The sequence below is a fragment of the Coprinopsis cinerea genome, assembly GCF_000182895.1.
Source record: "Coprinopsis cinerea okayama7#130 chromosome 2 map unlocalized cont3.2, whole genome shotgun sequence".
NCBI lineage: Eukaryota > Fungi > Basidiomycota > Agaricomycetes > Agaricales > Psathyrellaceae > Coprinopsis > Coprinopsis cinerea.
The window spans coordinates 319,276-339,311 of record NW_003307543.1 but is presented as its reverse complement, the minus strand read 5'-3'; the positions used below and the strand labels follow the sequence as shown (position 1 = coordinate 339,311).

Genomic DNA, 20,036 nt, shown 5'->3' with positions numbered 1-20,036 from the left:
GACTACTCGCCCCAAGAAACCGCGCGTCCCGGGATGTTGGGACTTATCCTGACAGGCTGTCGCGTGACTTCGCTTCCGGACGGGGTGGAGGAGTTCAAGTAGTTGTCATTTGCGAGACATTGACTGGGTTACGCTTGCAGGATTGTGCAGCATGCATTCGATATCTTGCGCATAGCGTCCCAAGGCCTTACATACCTTTAGATCACATACACTTTACGGCATAATAGTGGGCATGTCGAAGCATATTTGAGGGAAACTGCTCCAGCGAAGTCACAGTCCCGACACGGAGTACGAAGTCACGGTAAACGGCGCTCGGATTACTCGAGGCGCGGTGATCCAGGAGGAACTGTGAAAACTATGACATTTCCAATATCCTGAATGGTGCTTTTCCATACAGTTATGGCCGTATTAGATGACAGCCCTGCGAACGCCGGCAACGTCCAATGTCGGACGATTGCCCCTCAAATATTAAGGAGCAATGTTAGATGCTTTCTCCCGCAATGTGCGGAACCAAGCAGGGACGGAATTTGGAGAATGGCCTTTCCCAATGTCTTGGCAGGACAAGGTTCTGGCCAGACAGAAAGGGATTTCGAAAGCCGCGATGGTCCCCCAGATGCCGGGCCCGGCGTGTGCTGGAGTAGGTGCAAAATCCGCCGGTCGCTAATAGTAAACAGGTTCCTTCCTATGAACACGCAGGTCTTCTCATCTACGGCGTGCATTCAGTAGTCGATGCGCGGCTAATTTAAAGCTAGAAATCAGGGTTCATCGTCGATTTCGAGTAGTTCTAGTTAATGGTGACGATGAAGTTCCGTCTGTTCATGTCCGTTCGTGATTCAACCGGCGGGAACGGTTGGCTCGATGTCAAGTCACAAGAATATCTGTGGAGTCCAGTAGGCATCGGCTTCATATACTGAGATGGACAGATGCAATCCCATTCGAAGTGCAGAAGTACGAGTTTCAGAGGAAACGGGGTATAGCTGGAAGGAACGAGATGGTCTTGGCGGATGTAGCGATCACACATTTCTGATTTGATGCCAAACTCCGTCGTTTCATGTGGCCTTCTCTCTCGTCCTGAACTTGCATTAAACCACATCGCCGCCCTCCAGACGTCTCGCCTTGACAGCGACACATGTAGAATCTCAAATTTCACACACAACAGTCACTATAACTCAGCCGTCTTCACATATTTCAACTCCGGTGTCGTTTCGCGCTTTTCATATCTAGCTGCCAAGGTCCTGTGCCAGAATTGCAGCGCGACCGACTGTTGGAGCAGCCCAGGTTAGAAGGTGAATCATTAAATCGGGCTTCAAGGGTGGGTATTCCACTTCAATCAGGAACCCGAAGCCTGAAGGAGATGTGAATGGTCAGGAAACAGGTCTTGCTGTGTCGCATGCGTGGTCTCTGTCAACGGCGACTCGCAGAGAAGGGCGAAACGCGGCTGTAGATCGGATACGATGGTACTGAATGCTCTTCTCTACATGCAGCTCCAGTGTTGAAAGGCAGGCGCTTAATCCGCTGTCCACCAGGCCGTAACTTACGTATACGTGCTTACGACTCGCGGTGCGACAGCTTTCGTCCGGCGCCGTACTCGATCACGACATCTTGGGATTTTTGCCTTAAGGAAGCTGCAGCCTTCCAATATCCAATGTTTCATCAAGCAGGCGTTGGAAAGAAGAGTGGAAGTACCTCTTCGATGTCACAAGGCAAGTCAGCGCCGCCAAATAAGAATCTACCGTAAGGCAGCACACTAGAACCACAAGGGTGGAAGAACTCCGAAACAGCACTGATCGTCCTTTGCCTTCAGATCGTCACCAAACACGAGAACATGAATCAAGGAGGTATGGATAGGTAAGTCCGTCGTATAGTATGTCCCACCCGTGTCTCTCGTCGATAGTCTCAACCGCTCGACAGATATATAAAGGCCCTGGTGATAAGCCTAATCAACGCCGTGAGCAAAACCGGGACCACTACACAGAAGTCGTGTGTATATCTTTCCGAGGGCTACAATGGAAAATATTAAGCTTTTGTCCCTACAACGAGGCGCGACGGTAAGGTATTGAGTGCGTTCGTTGACATCAGGATTAGCCAATCAAGGAATTCGAGGGTTGGTCCCTCTTTATCTAACAAGCACCTTGCAGGTGCAAGGCTATTACCCATAGCCTTGCCAGTGAACGCTTACCGTTCCAGCGGCCCAGGCCTTCCTTTCCCGAATGCCCCGAAATCGTCTGGCCCGGGCAATTTCCAGTGCGTCGCCTTCGTCCATCCGCTGACCAAACACAAGCTTACCTTCTCCCGCATCTTTTCCGCTTTCAGCGTTGACGAACGACCTGCGAATCGATGCCCCTCGCGGGTCTCTATTTCTTTGCCGAGTAAATCCAAGAAGGCTATTCTGTTTGCACCGAGGCCATCGAGAAACGCCAAGGTCGACGTCGAAGTTCCTGACTACTACGTTTGACATGAACCCTGTTTCAACATAGGTGCGCTCACTGCTTCTCTGGTATGTCGTTCGAGGTGATGACAAGGCTAGATGGCTAATGCTGGATTCCCAGATCAAAATCTCGGACTGGGCTGGTGACACGTCAGACAACCTCTTGGAATCTTGTTTTGAACCCTTGTATACTTTTGTTCCAGGACCCGGTTGGCTGGTACCGAGCGACTAGTGTGTCGTTCATAGGTCTTGGCTATCAGCCTCAAATCTCCTCCTCCCCTTCTTTCCACGTCTTCAACCGCCCGCGCTAGGATGGCCGTCACAGCATCGTCGAATTCAACCGTTGTAGTCCTGTCGCGACAGCATCGTGCTTGCCCCGTGCACCTCCGTGCCCCTTTCACTCGGATCTCTCCCAAAATTAGAACGCACCTTTGGATCCTTTCCCAAGACCGCAAATGAAAGGCGTGGTGCCTGTTATTCTACCTTCCTTTCCCTGCAATTAAACATGAAGTGCGTCTCCGTTGAACTTTACAGTATATCGACACTCATAGATCTCATACAGAATCAGTGTACAGCTCAAAAGGAACGGGCGTCTCCTGGCCAACAATTCTAACAGGGGACTTATCCTGATTTGACCAAAGCTGGCCTACATAACGTTAATATGAGCCTTCAGGATTGCGTGCGCCTGTTGGTCCTGGTCGATCATATCACGCTCCTGGGATTCTGAATCTCCGGCAGGGTCCTGGTTTTGCACAACGCTGGCAGGCCGTCCGTTCTGCGAAGCGATTGCGGTGATCATGGTGCAGGCGTTTGCTGCGATAGATGACTTTCCAATGCAGTTCTTTCTTTTATAGAAAGGATCGAAGGGCTAGACCGGGTCTTGGGCTCGGAGAGGAGGATAAATACCTGGATGTCTTTCCCCCTCGTCATTCCTTGTCCCTTCGTCAACTGGTCTCATGCCGCCTTCTACCGCTATGGTGCAGATGAAGTTCCACAAACGGGACGAGCTGTCCTCGTTCACGACGTTGCTACTGTCCTCTCACGCTCAGAGGCTGGGAATACATTTCCCTTCCACTTCTTACGCTGTAACGCATGCACCCAAACTTCCAAAACGCGATTTCATGGTACAGATTTTCCTCGTCCTCGTCCAATGCTTCTACGGCTGATCCCTTTCTCCTTGCTCAGAAAACGTTCGACGAGCGCGCTCTCGACTACCACCACTGTCATTCGTTCAACGACAGCCGTCAAGGGTCACCCCATTACGAAGTCGACGAGGACGAGTGCGACGACGCCGAGTCGGAGGCTTCAGTGTCATTACATTCGGACCACAGTGCACGCACCTTCCCACCTTTTCCTCGAGCGGTCAGGCCAACCCTGATGGTTTAGCCTCGTATTTTTATTTCAGAGGCTTTCTACGACGACGAACGTTACGACGACCTAGAAGGCAGGCCTCCGAATGAAGATGGCGTCGATGTGGAGGGAGATGAAGGCCCGCTGGGCGACGCGCAATGTGCTCGAGGTCAAGGTCAGCCGGTGTATGGTTTTGGTTTCTGGATAGGTATCAGTAAGGGGAGGCGGGGGTCTGCTTCGACTGAGAGGAGCGGTGCGACTGGGTCGTCGAGGCGAACGATCAGGTTTGGGATCTCCATTGGCAAGAGGAGTCGTCAGCAGTCGAGGGAAAGTGCGAAAGTAGGTCGTCTCTGTTCTCTTCCGGGAGTCCGTTCAATCTCTGACTGTATCTTATAGACTTCGTCCCCTGCAGGCTCTGGTTTCCTTCGCCGTTTCGTGCCGACGTGGAGCGTCTGACTCGTGAACGGTTGTCTAGCCTCATCCGATATGCCGCCATTCAGTTTCTCAGTGTAGAATATAGACTGTACCTACCATACCATGTTTTCATGACCTTGACGTACATTGTAGCCACGTTATGCAATGAGACTTGCTTCCGACGAAACGACATTCAAAAAAATCGGGTGAGCGTGTATTGCTAATTAGGTATCAAGTATGCGAGTGAGTACTGTCGTAGTCCATCCATAAATTGCGAATTACAGCAGTTTTAAGCTCCTGTTGCTCTTGTCACTTCCGTCTTTCGAGCGTTATCGAACCCCGGCTCTGGTCCATCGACTGTGCCTGCATCCCCTGCACACGACCATCCCCATCTCCGCCCATCTCGTTATCCGAGGCGAAGCCTGAGCTCACGCCACCGCTCCTCGACGTCGCCGTCTGGGCCGTACTCATACCGCTCATGGTGCCATTCATGGTTCCAAGGTATCCAGCGGCGCGGCCTAGATCGCCTGTGGTCATACCACGCGACTCGTCGAACGTCGAGAACTTCTCGAATCGCATTTTGGAGATGGACGGTGTCGAGAGGTGTAGGTCTTTTTGAGCGTACTCGCGCATACCGATTGTTATTCGGGATGCGATTGTTGCGTGTAGGGCACGTTGGATCCTGGGTGGGTGATTTTGTTAGTTTTTTTGGTGATGCGATGGTTAGTTTTGGGGATGTGATTAATATTGTTGGTTTTTTTGGTGATCGTCGGTGTGATGTAGAAGGGAGCATTAAAGGACAAGGAGGGAGGGAGGGAGGGAGAGGAGGTCTAGGCTGTAGGCACGTACCCTGATAAGACGAATTGGAGGTCGGGCTAGACCAGTGAGATCGAAGTCAGTGTTGGTGCGTTGCGTGAGGATATTCGGAGGTGGGTGTGATAGGGAGGACAGGAGGGACCTACAGGCATTGTGAGGGATAGAACGAAGTTGGCGATGGTGATTCCTGTAATGAAGGTGATCAGAATATGTTTTGGATTGGCGATTCAAAGTCAGTGGGTGGGTCAAGGTGAGGAAGGTGGATCCAAGCGAGAAAGGTGTGACACACACAGAGCCGATCCAAAGTGAGGAGGTAGAGGAAAGGGAGGGCAAGATGCGTACCTGACATAACGACGAAATAGAACACCCCGTCTTCGAAGAGGAGGTCGATTAGGGGTCCTCGTGATCGTTTGAAGTTGGTGAGGACAAAGTAGAAGCTGAGAGCGGTGATTACTGGTGACCCATCCAGCGTAAGTGAGCTATCATGCCGGGAATTAGGGTGGCAGGACGTACCGCATTGGTTTACGATGACGAGAGCAAAGATAGTGGATAGGTGGTTGACTTTGGCCTCCATTGGGATACATCCTATGTGTATTGGGAAGCCGGGGAGGGGGTCTTGGACTGATCGTTGAGTGTGATGGTTAGCGGAGGTCACTTGGGATGGGTGGAAGAGGAACGTACATTTGAGGGAGTTGGCGAAGACGATATAGAGAGCGACTGTTGCTGCCTGAACGAGCTGTGAAGTGGAATCGAATGAGCGTTGGTGTGCCTTGTGGGTTTTACGGGAGTGGTGTAGTTACCCCGAAGTGTACGGAAAGATAGATCGCTACTGATTTCTTTCGTTTGGAGAGGGCGTATACTCGGAGGAACATGATAGCTGGTAGGAGACGTTAGAGCGTTTCGTGAGCGATGTTTGAGGATGGTCGGGTGTACCTTCGGCGATGCCGGTCGAAAGGATGCACATCACTGGAGAAGCAGATGAGTTGGAGGATGGATAACGCTATGAGATGTGACATACATGATGTTGTTGCAAAGATTCCAAAGCATCCCTACGAATGTATATGAGTATCCAGGGCGGCCATGATCACGAATTCATAGCATACTAGGCCAGGCATCATACGCCATTCGTAATCTGTTTCAATGTCAGTCCAGTCACCCATGGCTGAAAGCAAAACTGGGCACTCACAAATTACAACGAGAGGAAGGTCGATAAAAGGCATGTATCTCGTCACAAGGAACAATACTTTCACTAGACTCCATCTAGAGTTCCAGACGTATTTCACCTACGAATGGGGGATTCATCGTATCGGATCTTTGGGTTGGCAGATTACCGGGCGGCGACCGACACGTACCTCGGCCTCCAATGTCTGAAAGTATTCGGCGATCACATATACGACCAACGCGACTGCGAATTGAGATCGTTTGTCAATCTGGCTGCCACTGACGCCATGGTTTTGGCGCCCAAAGGGGACAACATACCTGCGAGGTACTGCCCGGGGGATTGTCTGTCAGTTTGGGACAGGAGGGAATCCAGATTCGAGACGGACACGGCATATAACGTACCTTAAGCTGCTGCATCCGTATTAGGGACCGCACCCACCAATCCCAGAACGCCTGCGGGTCCGACTCAAACTCCATTTTTCGAGAGTTTCCAGGGGTCGAGTTCGCTGGAGACTGTCGACGTGGTTATTTTCTCCTATGCGCAATCCAACATGGTGGTTATGAGTAAAGCCTCAGAGCTGTAACACGGTTGCAAAAGGGTACTGTATTTGGTTTAGGTCAGTGTTCGGAGAAAATCTGGGAAACCAAGGTGATGAGCGTGATGGTGAGGGCGGGATGTCATAAAGCCTCCGTGTGATGCCAGTGCTTGTCCCCGCCGGCAGGGAAAGGGCAGAGAGGGAAAAAGCGGGTTCAGAAGCCTTCAAAAAATCAGTGTATAGGATTGTAGAGGGTAAAATACGCCTAAGGAGAAGAATACATAGGAGTCTGCACCAATAGCGGGAACGCACGTACCAGCGGGACCTCAGACCATGGAGAGAATCAAGAATTGATCTTTCTTGGGCAATGGACCACAGTGATCCATCTGGATCCATACAGTACAGCCCTTGGTTCTTTTTCTCAATCAATATTTAAACCCATTTTCAACCACCTGAAACTTGTTTTCGACGCAGAGAAGCTGTTGACTCTGCCTCCCAAGAGTTCGAAGCTCACGGGGAATGGTGCCGGATCTGATTACATCATCGGAGTTGGTTGCGGCAGTTCAATGCAGATTGCGCCAAGCCGATTGCGGATGCCTCATGAGCGCTTCATGGATTTGGTTGTTCCTGAACCGCCACCACCGCATTCCCGAGGAACTCAATGGCGAGGACGCTGCGCCCTCGAAAAGGGAAGCAGAATTATGCGGAGATACCGATAGAGGAAGACGCCCCAGCCGCTGGACCCTCTAAGTCTGTGGTTGAAGAAGATGATACGGACAGCGGGAGCGATTTTTCACCAGAGAAGGACGCGGAACCTGCACCCGAGGATGATGTCCTCGACGACGACGCCATGGAAGAGGACGAGGAGCCAGACGAGGAGCCAGAAATCGTGCCAGTTAAGACCAAAGGCAAGGGGAAGGCGAAAGCAAAACCGAAACCGAAAAAGACGACCAAAGCCGTTTCTGCTGGGCCAACGACTGGGCGAAAGCAGACGTTCTCGCTCCCAGCGCCCAGCGTTCATCATCGACATCGCGCCACTCCGCTTTTCTCTTGTCCTGGACTTGTCGAGAGATTGACCTCCCAACCGCCTCTGTTCGGCGCGCCCCAGATCGCGTTGACCAACAACTTCACCCACACGAATCAGGTCGCTGACCGCGCCAATCGCGCTTGGGGCTACAATGTTGGTCCGGGTCCCTTATGGCAGCTGGTGGAAGATCGACGGTGGTTCAAGGAATCCAAGTCTGGTCCGGGTTCGGAGAATGAAGCAAAGAGACGCCCAAGGGTGTACGACCATATTCCAGTCAAGGCGGGTTGGAGAGCGCTGGATAGGAGGTGAGTTTCTGGCCATTTCTCAGCAACTGCTTCTCCCATTGACGCGTGGGCCAGGCAAGCCGCTGCCTATCTCCCAACCGCCAACGAAACCACCGATGACGGTAGTTTCAAGCCGCCTCCTCCAGTTCCGTGTTACTTTGGCCCTATCAAATCTCAAGTTCGACGGGAGGTCGAGATGATTGAAACGTTCCCGCTTTGTACGACTTTCTTGCCGATTGGGTTGCAGAAGTCTGACCTCATGCAGCAGAGTACCTTCCTGAAAGCAACGCACACGTTTTCAATGCCGGTGCCTCGGTTTGGGCAATCGACTGGTGCCCGATACATGTTGACGACCGAAGTGGTGAGTGTTCGTTCCTCTTTCTGGAAATGACACAAGTTTCACATGCTGCTTCCAGCTCGGTCGTACAAGCAGTATCTCGCCGTGGCGCCATTTCCCAATAGCTCACATTCTCCCGAAATCGGTGTCAAATCCAAGCGTCCTTCAACTGCCTGCATCCAAATTTGGTCCCTTTCTCCGACTAAACCGATACCAAAGTCGCCTTCTTCGTCACATAGAGATCCCGGACAAATGAAATGTGAAATGATACTCTGCATCGACAATGGACCAGCTCTGGATCTCAAATGGTGTCCGCTCCCATCACACGATCCAATCACCTCCGGGAAACGACCGCGGAAGATCGGTCTGCTAGGAGGAACGTTTGAGGACGGCTCGTTCTGCATTTATGCAGTACCAGACCCCGAGGATATGGAGAAGGATTCATCTGGATTGAGTCTCAGTGAGTACATGACTTACTATGACGTTCAATACCGGGGCTCATCATCATCGGCAGTCGAGATTGAACCAATTCTGCGCATAGAATTAGCTGAAGCCTCCTGTTGGTCTTTTGATTGGGCCAATAGTGGGCGCATTGCCATTGGAACCACCAATGGTAAGCGGGTTGTCCTATCCTCGTGTTCCCCAACTTAACTTTCGGATAGGTGTGATCGCCGTGTATGATGTTGGTCAAGTGCTTCAATCTTTCCAAGAACCCGGTAAGGTAGTCAATGATACATTAGAAGCCGGTATTGATCTTTGTCTCAAGGGCAACCTACGATCACCAACGCGCGGCCAACCCATTACCTCAATATACACCAATCGGCTATTCGTGCTCTCGCCTGGATACAAGCGCCTCCTTGCACAGTGGCTGGCGAGGCATCCCTGGACGAAGATCCGACTGTCATTGCGAGTGGGGGATATGATGGTGTAGAATGTCTGACCGACATTCGCGAGGGACGAGGATTCATTATGAATCGTACACGAGGTGTGCACTTAACCTGGATGACGTTGCTTCGATCGAAATCTAATTGGATGGACTACATAGATGTGATCAACACTCTCGTTTTCTCCCCTTTCGCTGGCGGGCCTATTACCATGGATCACGAGAATACCGTGAAATCGTATGCAGCGTCACCTAGTATGCTGGGGAGAGGTCATACCCTATTGGAACCATCGGGTCCAGTTTGGGTCCGTTTCATCTTCGCCCTGGACCCTTGCTACGTCGCTGATCACAAGCCTAGGCCGTGAGCGCTTCGGAGTACCATCCTCAACTCGCCGTTGCAGCTGCCGACGGCACTTGCTCCACTACGAACACCCTTAGATCGCCTCGTCGGGGAGGATCAGTGGTATGCTCTCCGTTCCTCCCATGTCATCTTCTTATTCACACATGATCCCAGCCTTTCTTCGTGCACAAAATCTATCAAATGGATTATAGCCGCAAAACGAAAGAGTTTCGGATGTTGGACCGATTCCTTCCTCAAGAGGTACCAGACGCCCGGTCAGCCATCAGCAACGCCAAGAAAGCCTCTCAACCTGCCCCTACCACTACGAACGGAACGGGCGCGTGGTCCCAGCAAGTCGGCGTACAGCGCGTGGTTTGGAACAGCGGCAACGGATTGGCGTCGTCCTGCCTTCTCGCATCGTCTACTGCCTCGGGTCTGTGTAGGGTCGATGTGTTATGGGGGAGATGGATCAAGGATAAAGCACCCTATGGAGGCGTCGAGCAGATCAGGATGGAAGACGGGAGGAGCATGGATGTGGATGAAAGCGAGTTATCCGAGCTGGAGAGTGATGCATGATGCCTAGGCAGGTGAGAGTGAACCCTGTTCCCCCAAGGCGATGCTTTACTCAACTAGCCGCCCCAAGAATGCAAAGCCGCCTCGTTGCACGCGCCACAATGCTCCCGCGCGTTCCCGCCGCCGCCTACATTCCAAATCGGGGGGTTAGCCGACGCCCTGAGGCGCGGCGCGGTGGCGTGTTAGGGCCGCCCATTACGTCACACCTGCCTAAAGCAGCAAGGGCGGCCTTCCCATGACTCTGTTGGTCAGGGAAGGATTGAATGGAATTTGAAGATTGCGCCTCGAATGTTCCATAATGCGACTCCCGAAGACCTAAAATAGTGTAACAGCGTTCCATATGACTCCACCCTGTGGGTCCCGCCGCCTTTCGCCTCTTTCACCTCGCACGGTCAGGGATTCTTGCCGCGTTTCCACCGCGATATGGATAAAGGTGGAACGTAGAAGATCTTTTTCACGTCTTGTAACAGTGCTTCTTCGCGCTTCATAAACGTGTACTGACTACCTTCCCGTCTATTATGGGACTCAATTTGATGACCGCAGTCGTGTCTTAGGTTCCACCGGTCCACGGTACACTTGCCTACGGCAGTACCATTCCAACATCTCGCCTCGAGGTGATTGATGAAACGCCATCGTTCAATTGAAAATCCACGGCGTTCCATACAGGACCTGGCTACAACTTCCAAGGGCGAACGGAGATACTTCCCGTTTTGGAGGGTTCAGAGTCATAGTTCCAAGATGAGTATTACCGCTTTGGGGCAACAATAGACCTTCCAGGCAAATAGACGGAGGCTGATGTATAGAAGGTAGAGCGAGGAAGGGGCGTCATCAGAACTCCAGAACTGGGGTACGTCCCGTTGAATCCGAATTGGCGGCTGATCATGTTGCCTAGTTTGGAGAACAATGGAAGAAAAGCAGGGGAAGCTAGGGAGTCTTTTCAGTTGGGCGCCTTTTTTGGGTTGTGATCAGGGTCATGATCACCACACTTCGGTTTCTTTTTTCCATTTGGTTGAAATTGGGGCGGTGAGTGACGGACGGGGTTGGTTGGTTGGTGGTGCGGTGATCTCGATCTGGGATTTTAGGCTCTTCCAAGCACAGGGTGCGTTGGCACGCGGGTTATATATAAAGGCTGCTGCGCTGTTTGAGAGGGTGCAGTTGTCGACCCCCCTCTCTCTCTCGCTCTCTCGCCCCACACGGCTTTTGCTGTTGTCCTGCCCCTGGTATTTGAAAGCCGTCCCTTCCAATTCGCTCATTTGCAAGATACGAACCCCCGTCCGCTCACTGTTACTTTATTCTATAACTTATATCTCGTCGCATTCTATAATCTTGAATGTCGGATTCGAGATCGACGCCCTCCTCTTCTTCTCCTGCTAGTGGACTGCGCATTGTGGTACCGCGGAAACACCTCCCGTCGTTCACGCTTGCGCTTTCTATCCTACCAGAGGACGATATCCTACACCATTTTGAAGAGTATCAATCGCTGGAGACTCCTGTGCGCAACTTGTTCCTTAGCCATCAGCCCCTTAATTCGTCGGATTTTATGGTGAGTTTCTTTCATTATCTTTTCTTGGTTGGTTGGGGTGTTTATGCTGACTGCGTTTGGGATATTTAGAGGACGATGGATCATCGGTTTGAAATTCAGAAACCTATGGGGTCGGTCTTTTCATTGGTATGTCCTCCCTCCTTCCTACCTGCGGTTTGGTGCTTACTGAAGCTGAATGGTGGACAGCCCAGCACCGTCTTTGGTCGGGAGAGATCACTCGATTGGGACGATGCTTCCAGTGACATTGAGACTGAAGTCGATGAGTACGAGTACGAGGACCGACTTTCAATAGACACGGAGTCTACGTATGACGCCGGTGAATATACTCCTGCTTCTACGTTCTTCAAGGTGAGCATCTCCTTCTCTTCCCGTCGTCGATCGTAGGGTCTAATCGTTGGTGGTTCATGTAGCGTCTTGTTTGGAGGATACGACGCCGGTGTCCGCATTGTGGAGAGAAGCTCTCCGAACCTGTAAAGGATGTCGACTCGGACGAGGCTTCGTCATCGTCGTCGTCGTCGACTTTGTCCGAGCTTAAAAAACCCAGTCTGGCTCGTTTGAGCCATCTTAAAAGAATACGGACTCCCGTGCGGTGGAGACTCAAGTAATCCGGCCGCTTTGACATCTTCAAGTCTTTACACCCTCGCTCACTTTGCTTTCGCTTTTGTTGTCTATGTTTCTTGCTTTCGACTTCAAGATTAGTTCCAACCAAACGACCCCTTGGTTCTCAACGCCAATCACCATGAATCGCAGCCACTGTCGCTTCTGCTTTCTTGCTTTGCCTTTCTGTCTCTCTCTCTTCTCTTTCGCACCCTCACCTCGCATTATATTTGGTCTTGCATGAATCGGTACTTTAAAATTTTGGTTCGCTTGGTACACTAAAAGGATCCCCTTCGTTTTTCTCGTCTTGTTAATCCTCTCGTTTCCTTCCGTCATTTTCTACCTACCTACATCGTCTCTCATTGCATATCTATCTCACGCTCTCTTCTAGTACTGTAGACAGCCCATCAACCCCCATTGTATTATAGAAGCCCTCATTGATCTCCTGGTACATACTGCACATACATCTCCCGTACGACGTTATCGAATCAAATTCCAATTCTAATCTCAATCACAGTCACAACAATATCGGCCGACTTGTTGAGGTTCTCGAAGTTCTGGAAAACACTCCAGAGTGGCCAGTGGTTGGGAAAGTTACGTTCTCTTGTCACGGTTTCCTCTTTTTTATCGACGGCTGTGTACGTACCTATAGTGCACGTAGAGTGACACCCGTTCCAGGCTAATGGGCGACTCTCACGACATGTCCGTGGAAACTAGTCCAAGCCACGATTAAGAGAGAGACGAGCGTTTATGGTAGGTACCGTAGGCTCCTTAACAGAGGTGACTCGGTATTCTTCCATTCGCTGCCATTTTGGAAGATCGGATCAGGGTTGAGAAAGTGATGCTGCAGGCTCCACGCCTCGTGTTCGAGGTCTTGTCGTAAGGAAAGTGATGATTTTCTCGCGTCACGGTGGAACTAATTAATGATTAATTAACGGGCGCGACGCGTCTTGACTCCTCTAAAGTCTCGGTATGGGAAAGAGCGTGCATCCAAGCACTGAGATAAGAGGAAGGTCTAGCGTGGTGGGCGCAGTGAAAACTTGAGCAAATCTAGGAAGACATGGACATCGGGAGTCTCCGAGCCCGTCTCCGCCGGTATATAATAAGACAAGCGCCCAAGAACACGTTGCTGATACTCAATTTTCGGAATGCTAACGGTTGCTTCTAAAACCCTGTAAAGTATAGGCGTGAGTCAACGAGCGTCGCGTCAAATGGCATTGTGTCCGCTTCTGGGTGGTAGCTAACGAGCCTCGTGTTGGGCCGTCCAGCACATGTCTTCGGCCTTTGGAAAGCCTATGAGATTGGGTGCTCGAAGCCCTGGAGGCTCTCAACGACGATGGATACCCTCAGTCGTCCTATTATGATGTGAAGGAGGAGCTCGAAGCCAAATTCAACACGTGAATACCAGGTCGCCAAACTGTGTTGGAAGTTATATAACGTAGTGAGTGGCGGCACGTGGACTACATATTCATCTAGTGCACTACTCTACCAATCTGTTAGACCAATAGCTATCGATGAGGCCACGCGAGCCTTCCTTTGGTAGCGATGAATAGTGAATTTGAAAGTTGCAGTGAAACTTGCGCAAAGGCCCGCTTGATGTCGATGACGTACGTGGACGATATCCAAATACGTTAAACCGGGGAAGCCCCTGAAGGGAATCGCCACACTTTGAAACCGCACATCTTCCTCGAACATGGAGAACGAGAAACCATGTTCAAGAGTCCGCCCTCGCAGCCCTTCAGACGAGGATAACGAGTCCAGAGATCCTAAAATTCCGAGACTAACACCCAAGCGCGATCCAGCCCTCTTGTACTACCGCCAGTCAGCTTTGTGCGAGGAACCTCTGTGCATCGACGCAGTCAAAAAGATAATGGTTCTGTGAGTAATCCACGGCCTTTTCTGCCTGGAGCTCTCTAAACTTACATTCTTTCAAAGAGGGGAGATTCATACAGTGCTAACACCCGTGATAGCTGGGTATGTGATCAAGTGGTGTATTTTAGAGTGAGGATTGTCGAAGTTGACCGCTGTCTATCGTTAATAGGTTGGCTTTCTCGTTGAAAGAATTCCTTCTGCATCAAGACCCTCGGTAGATAACTTTGCGCGTCCGGGTGCTACAGCGGAACACGACCTCGACACTCAAGTCAAGCGTCTATTCGGGAAGACACCATCGGCCAGTTCGGTTGATGGAGAATCCCTCATTGGTGAGCATGTCTTTGAACGGCTGACTCTGAAGCACTCGGCTGAGATACAAATGTGCTCACAGTGGCTTGGTTTGGTATAAATGACTGCGGGTGCGTTTTCCTCCATCAACGATAGATCGTACTCGAGCAGCTCCGTTCCCTCAGAACCACGGACGATGCAGATGACCTGGAACAGATAGTCGAGCGGATATTTGACGCGTTACATGACCTGTACGTCAAGTGGAAAGGAAAGAATTTCCTACTCATCGATGTTCCTCCGATGCATCGTTCACCCGGCGGTATGTCACTCCTTTACACTGAAGTCCATAGTGGCGAGCGCTAAATATACTGGTAGGCGTTGACGTGGGTATGGACGACGAGCGGTACATTGCCTGGAACGAAGCCTTCCTCTCACAGGCCAAGGAATTCGCAGAGACTGCAGCGAACGCGTCTACGTATGTGGTATCAGCGTACCGCATAATTGGGGACATCCTCGATAATCCCGAGGCGCATGGCCTACTACAAGACACGATAGAGTCTTTAAGTGAGTACGATAGTGATGCGTCGGAAGAAGAAGAGAAGAGTGAGGACGAGGGAGACGATGAATCAAACCCTGGGAGTAGCGCTGGGAGGAAAGAGAAGGACGGGAAGGTAGCCATGTGAGAGGACAGCATTCACCTTTCGAAAGCTGCTCATAAGGTGTTTGCGGATCGCGTGTGGGCAGTGTTGAGAGGTTGATGTATGATCATACGCATCGTGGGACAGTATCTAGATTTAAATGCACGGAGTGGACGAAAGTTCAGTCAGTGACGTTCAAAAGTCGACTAAAGTTGCTTGTGCAGCAGTAGAGCTTAATTCGTCGACAGAACACGTTCCGCTACCCTTCATTCAGACGGACTCGACCTCCGCTGAACCGTTGGAATCAGGGTGCCCGGCACTGTACGGTTGGTCATGAAGGCAAATGCACTCTGACACGAGCTTGTCCAGTGTATCGAGCCCCATCTGCCGACGAGCCTCATCGCGGAGGTGGAGAACCATTCGGATGGAAAGGGTACTATGTAGAACGGCTTGAGGTCTATGGTAATCTTTGAGTCTTCTTGCCTACAAATCAGAACAAGGCACGCACGGTGCCATGAGAAAGCGGTACCGCGACTATCAGAAGGTAATTAAGCGTCAGTACGTCAGTGTAATAGGCATAATGGGCTCGACCTACAGGAACAATCAGAGCGGCTACTCCGTTTGCGATAGACATCACTAGCCGGGAGGTCAGAGGAGTAGTGCAAGAGGTACTATTCTGCAGACCTGCTAGAGCGATGAAGTAGAACGTCCCATCGCGATAGAACACCCTGATTAAGGGGCTGCGCTTTGTCCAGTATACCCGCAGGCCGTAATAAACACTAAGGCACATCGTAACTTGAAACGAAAAAGCTGAGACTAGCCTTGATGGGGTGCAAAACGGCTCACTGACCCAGGCCGCTGTAGAGCAACACCGCATAGCTGACCATCACCGCTATGTTGTGCTTTGAAGGCCGTTTAACAGCACACCCCACCCCGAGCTCTGGATACTTGAATCGCACCCCTGAGGGCGCCGTCAGTCTATAGATCTGCTTGGCACTAATGATGGGCTCACATTCTCCGTGCGCGGCATACCTCACTAATAAGGCAACCGGAGCGACAAATACGGTCTGGTCGACGTCGTCATGCAGTTGTTAGGAGCACATGATCGCTTGGGAATGGATGGACTCACGAGAACGTTCACGAGAATAAAGGACGTGACCAAAGGCTCTTTTGATGAGAGTGCGTATACTCGCATGTACATGATCCCTAACCCAGTTACCCAGAGGACGGATAAGCATTTATCCAGGCTCGTTCAGAGAGAACTGACCTACCTTCAGAAAGTACGACGCATACAGCAGTGCCGACTTCATCCTTTGAGATATCAGGGTGCAGTGTATTGTTCAGAAGCTCTCTTACCACATGAGACAGAAAATACCGCTTTGCAAGCCTTGAGGCAAATTAATCAGTCTATCTCCTCGGGGCATCCTCCACTGGACAACATACCAAATCGGTGGGCTTCGGAGCTAGATTATCTATGGTAATAAATGAGCTTCGAGAGATACATATTACGGTTGGACGAAAGATGCCACTAACAGTATATTGGAGTCGGTAGAATAAGAAAAGGTAGCAGTCGGTTGAGGAAGTAGAGGACCTTAATGGATCCCCATCGGGTTGGCCATATCAGTGAGACCTTCAAATTCGTGAAGCAGTCAGCGACGGGTCCCATTCACAAACTGCAGGCGACTAACCTCGAGGTCGAGCGTTTGCATATATTCCGCGATCTACCCTTCGTTAGCCTTGGGTTTGCCATCCGTGCATCCGCTCACCAGTAACGACATACACCCCACTGCGATTGTAAGGTTCTTCTATCTTGCTCGAGTTCAGTAGAGCTCACCAGCAACAGTCTAACAGAGACATATAAGATCTCCCGGTGGATCTTTGACTTAACTACTGCCCACTCACAACGTTCGCCCGCGTTTTCGAAAGCTGTCCTTCCACCTCTGCCAACACTGCAGAGGCCTCCATCCACTATGGACCCTGTACAGGGCACTCAGTAGAATTGTCCCAATATATACGGCCCAGGAGCGGTTGGTATTTAGCCGAAGTATATGGTGTAGCCGTGACCGGCCGCGGTTTGAGACTTCCCAATGTCAACAGTGCGGCCGCGGATCTGAGGGAACTCATAGAGACAACGGCCGCGCTTTCAACGAAGTCACACCGAATTCGACACCACGGCCGCGCATACGGTTTATCCATGTGGTTGGCATACTACACAATAGAGATTACATGTAATACTCAAAGTAGGTATTAGGTATAGCATGATTGTTAGGTAAAGCGATTGGGACCGCGGCCGCGCTGCTCACTACTATGCGGTGCAAACGTTCAGAATGCGGCCGTGGCTGTGTTCAGAATCACCCGCGGCCGCACATAACGTAGCGCCCTACGATGTTTTCTATGCGGCCGCGTGTTGGTTAAGGTGAGGAACGCGGCCGCGCTTTCAACCTTGCAACTCAGATGCTCACTGTGCGGCCGTGACGCGGTTTAACTTTAACACTCGCATTCTGAACCCACCCGCGGCCGCACAGAATGTAGCGCACTACGATGTTTATGATGCGGCCGCGTGTTGGTTAAGGTGAGGAACGCGGCCGCGCATTCAACTTTGCAACTCAGATGCTCACTGTGCGGCCGTGACGCGGTATACCAACTTCGCGGCCGCACACAGGCTCAAATCCTCCACCTCGGCCGTATGGTCTAGACCATTAGCACCGTCCGTACACGCCGACGATCGATTGTCGATCGACTCCTACTTGTCCACCCACCACCATGGCGACCAATGCTTGTCTTGAAATCTTTCAGAATCTTCCCTTCAGCGTACGCAACATGGACATCGACATCACTCACCAGGCGCTGGAGACAGAAGGGTCAATGCAGCTGTGGCACCTGTGGACAGCATCGAGGCCAGTGCTTCTCGAAGAGCAGCCCACCTGTGATGACCCAGAGTGTGTCAATGGTGGCGGTTGCGACCCCCTCCGCGACTACATGTCCTGCATTCGATGCTTCGACAATGACGACGGAAAGCACGACACGTGTAGTTGGCGCGATCAATACCTCTCCGTGTACCTGGCCCTCAATAACCCTCACCTCTCCCCGGAGGATTTAAAGTGTTTCCTCGCTCATTACGCCAACCTCAAGAACTCGCCTCGATTCTTTGCGGTGTCTCCCGGCCTTGATGGCAAGATGTATACAGGTAAGTCCATAAACACGCTGTGACATCTCATCTATTTCTACTATAATCCCTGTTTAGGCCTTCGAGATGCCACTCGACTCCTCGAGGATCTTCGTCAAGACCCGACCATTAAGGCGTCGCCGCGGTTGGATAGTTGCCTGAAATCTCTCGAGTCGACATTGGCAGACCTTCGAATTCATAACCTTTACATCGCACTGGGTATGTCCTTATAATTCTATTGATGTCCTTCGCTGAGCCCTAAGGAATCACTCCAAACACTTCAGAGACCCTACATTCGGAAGACCGCTGGCGCGCCATCTCCCGTATCGTTAAGAAGTCGCTCAAGCAATTGTATGACGCTCAAGTCAGGCCCCTACACCCTTCTCACGAAACCGGAAGGGAGATACTCAGGCAATGCGTAGATTTAGGGTTATTGTATTCTACCTCCCGGATTTAGTGTTTTGGAATGGAGTCCGAGTCGTCGCTTATCCTGGTATCGTTGTGCTCCTGAGAGCCTCTGACCACGGCCGTGAGCAGCCAAATTGCACTGACGAGCTACGGCCGCGATGAGGTAGCTCCATGTTTGATTGTGCTCAGACCACGGCCGCGTTGTGGTAGCTCCAGGTTTGACTGTGCTCCGACCACGGCCGCAATTACACACGAGCTCAGCGCCACGGCCGCGGTAGAGTTCTATGACACACCTGCTGCTGAGACCTGAGACCACGGCCGTGACAACCCAGCAATTCCCCACAGTTTCGGAGTTCCCCAGGTGCGCCAACTCGACCCGTCAAACTCCTTTTTTTCTTTCATCCTCCACCCATCATCCTCCACCCATCATATTTCCTCGAGAATGGACGTTATGCTCGATACCACCGACATCGACCACATCGACATCGACTTTACGGATCGTGAAGAGACGAATTCCGCGTTCCAGCTCGAAGGCTTCTTCGAGCTTTGGGAGGAATGGGCACAAGCGCTCCGGGACGAGGACAACGACCAAAAGGAAGGCTGTGGTAATCCGGACTGCGGTGACACCCCGCCTTGTGATCCTCTGCTCGACGACATGGCTTGCGGACTCTGCGCGCTCCAGGGCCCCGAGGCTTACGACCAATGTGGCTTCTTCAAGCAATACATGGCCTATCACCTCCAGCACGATGCGGGAATGCCAATCACAAGCATCCCTGGGTTTCTTGAACAGTTTCAAACCTTCAAGACAACACTTCTAGGAGATCGCCCTCCCTCAGCCTCACGCGCAGGCGTTAATGGTGACATGTGGATTTGTAAGTTACTGTCAGAATTTCACCCCACGCAGACACTTATACCTTGCCAGGTCTCTGGAAGGCCAGAGATCTTATGCCTAACATTCGAAGATTCGCGTATACCTTGCCTGCTGTTAGGGCTGCCAACGAGATGGAGTCGACTCTTGAGGCCGCCAGAAAGATCAACGCTGTCATCACTGCAGGTGCGTACTGGTATCGATTTCCCTCTATTCAATCTGACCTGTATTCAGAAGCTGTAAGATCGCGCCGGCGCTGGATTCGTCTTAGCCGAATTCTGAACCGTGCACTCAACAAGCTCGAAGATCCCGCTCTGAGTGCCTCTCGAAAGGTGGCCCGTACTCGCGATATTCTAAATGAAAGCCGTACTGCAGGCCTATTATTTGTTCCATAGTCTATATACCATTACTTTGAGAATAACATTTGTCTTTCCCTCTCCAAAATATGCAAGTGGTCGATAATTCGGACAGAAACACCGGTTAGTAATGCCAAGACGGGAAGCTCGA

At 51.4% G+C, this 20,036-nt stretch overlaps 9 protein-coding genes across 9 annotated transcripts; 6 read left to right on the top strand and 3 right to left on the bottom strand.

The window, feature by feature from the left end:
* Window positions 1-3,074: 3,074 nt before the first annotated feature.
* CC1G_10679 (hypothetical protein) lies at window positions 3,075-3,227 on the bottom strand (the record flags this gene model as incomplete). Its single annotated transcript, XM_001832778.2, has 1 exon — window positions 3,075-3,227. One exon carries the CDS (start codon window positions 3,225-3,227, stop codon window positions 3,075-3,077), a length of 153 nt encoding a protein of 50 aa, XP_001832830.2.
* A 175-nt stretch (window positions 3,228-3,402) lies between these two features.
* CC1G_10678 (hypothetical protein) lies at window positions 3,403-4,234 on the top strand (the record flags this gene model as incomplete). Its single annotated transcript, XM_001832777.2, has 4 exons — window positions 3,403-3,552; window positions 3,614-3,808; window positions 3,836-4,117; window positions 4,175-4,234. The coding sequence occupies 4 exons, from the start codon at window positions 3,403-3,405 to the stop codon at window positions 4,232-4,234; spliced, it is 687 nt and encodes a 228-aa protein (XP_001832829.2).
* A 267-nt stretch (window positions 4,235-4,501) lies between these two features.
* Window positions 4,502-6,646, bottom strand: CC1G_10677 (hypothetical protein; the record flags this gene model as incomplete). The annotated part of the gene is made up of 14 exons (XM_001832776.2): window positions 4,502-4,874; window positions 5,042-5,067; window positions 5,155-5,195; window positions 5,351-5,461; window positions 5,522-5,629; window positions 5,690-5,744; window positions 5,809-5,885; window positions 5,942-5,974; window positions 6,027-6,057; window positions 6,112-6,140; window positions 6,195-6,291; window positions 6,361-6,413; window positions 6,488-6,497; window positions 6,572-6,646. The coding sequence occupies 14 exons, from the start codon at window positions 6,644-6,646 to the stop codon at window positions 4,502-4,504; spliced, it is 1,119 nt and encodes a 372-aa protein (XP_001832828.2).
* A 720-nt stretch (window positions 6,647-7,366) lies between these two features.
* Window positions 7,367-10,152, top strand: CC1G_10676 (hypothetical protein; the record flags this gene model as incomplete). Its single annotated transcript, XM_001832775.2, has 10 exons — window positions 7,367-8,037; window positions 8,092-8,234; window positions 8,282-8,377; window positions 8,433-8,813; window positions 8,868-8,966; window positions 9,016-9,069; window positions 9,120-9,338; window positions 9,399-9,541; window positions 9,595-9,699; window positions 9,751-10,152. 10 exons carry the CDS (start codon window positions 7,367-7,369, stop codon window positions 10,150-10,152), a joined length of 2,313 nt encoding a protein of 770 aa, XP_001832827.2.
* A 1,327-nt stretch (window positions 10,153-11,479) lies between these two features.
* CC1G_10675 (hypothetical protein) lies at window positions 11,480-12,297 on the top strand (the record flags this gene model as incomplete). Its single annotated transcript, XM_001832774.2, has 4 exons — window positions 11,480-11,692; window positions 11,762-11,818; window positions 11,879-12,040; window positions 12,103-12,297. The coding sequence occupies 4 exons, from the start codon at window positions 11,480-11,482 to the stop codon at window positions 12,295-12,297; spliced, it is 627 nt and encodes a 208-aa protein (XP_001832826.2).
* Window positions 12,298-13,982: 1,685 nt separating this feature from the next.
* On the top strand, window positions 13,983-15,132 carry CC1G_10674 (hypothetical protein; the record flags this gene model as incomplete). Its single annotated transcript, XM_001832773.2, has 6 exons — window positions 13,983-14,167; window positions 14,227-14,263; window positions 14,331-14,490; window positions 14,553-14,580; window positions 14,635-14,768; window positions 14,825-15,132. 6 exons carry the CDS (start codon window positions 13,983-13,985, stop codon window positions 15,130-15,132), a joined length of 852 nt encoding a protein of 283 aa, XP_001832825.2.
* A 225-nt stretch (window positions 15,133-15,357) lies between these two features.
* On the bottom strand, window positions 15,358-17,294 carry CC1G_10673 (hypothetical protein; the record flags this gene model as incomplete). Its single annotated transcript, XM_001832772.2, has 12 exons — window positions 15,358-15,544; window positions 15,596-15,621; window positions 15,683-15,723; window positions 15,938-16,048; window positions 16,100-16,154; window positions 16,217-16,293; window positions 16,359-16,474; window positions 16,531-16,550; window positions 16,776-16,808; window positions 16,854-16,873; window positions 16,990-17,055; window positions 17,246-17,294. The coding sequence occupies 12 exons, from the start codon at window positions 17,292-17,294 to the stop codon at window positions 15,358-15,360; spliced, it is 801 nt and encodes a 266-aa protein (XP_001832824.2).
* A 556-nt stretch (window positions 17,295-17,850) lies between these two features.
* CC1G_10672 (hypothetical protein) lies at window positions 17,851-18,486 on the top strand (the record flags this gene model as incomplete). The annotated part of the gene is made up of 2 exons (XM_001832771.2): window positions 17,851-18,274; window positions 18,332-18,486. 2 exons carry the CDS (start codon window positions 17,851-17,853, stop codon window positions 18,484-18,486), a joined length of 579 nt encoding a protein of 192 aa, XP_001832823.2.
* A 626-nt stretch (window positions 18,487-19,112) lies between these two features.
* On the top strand, window positions 19,113-19,924 carry CC1G_10671 (hypothetical protein; the record flags this gene model as incomplete). The annotated part of the gene is made up of 3 exons (XM_001832770.2): window positions 19,113-19,533; window positions 19,584-19,715; window positions 19,764-19,924. 3 exons carry the CDS (start codon window positions 19,113-19,115, stop codon window positions 19,922-19,924), a joined length of 714 nt encoding a protein of 237 aa, XP_001832822.2.
* Between the last annotated feature and the right edge of the window lie 112 nt (window positions 19,925-20,036).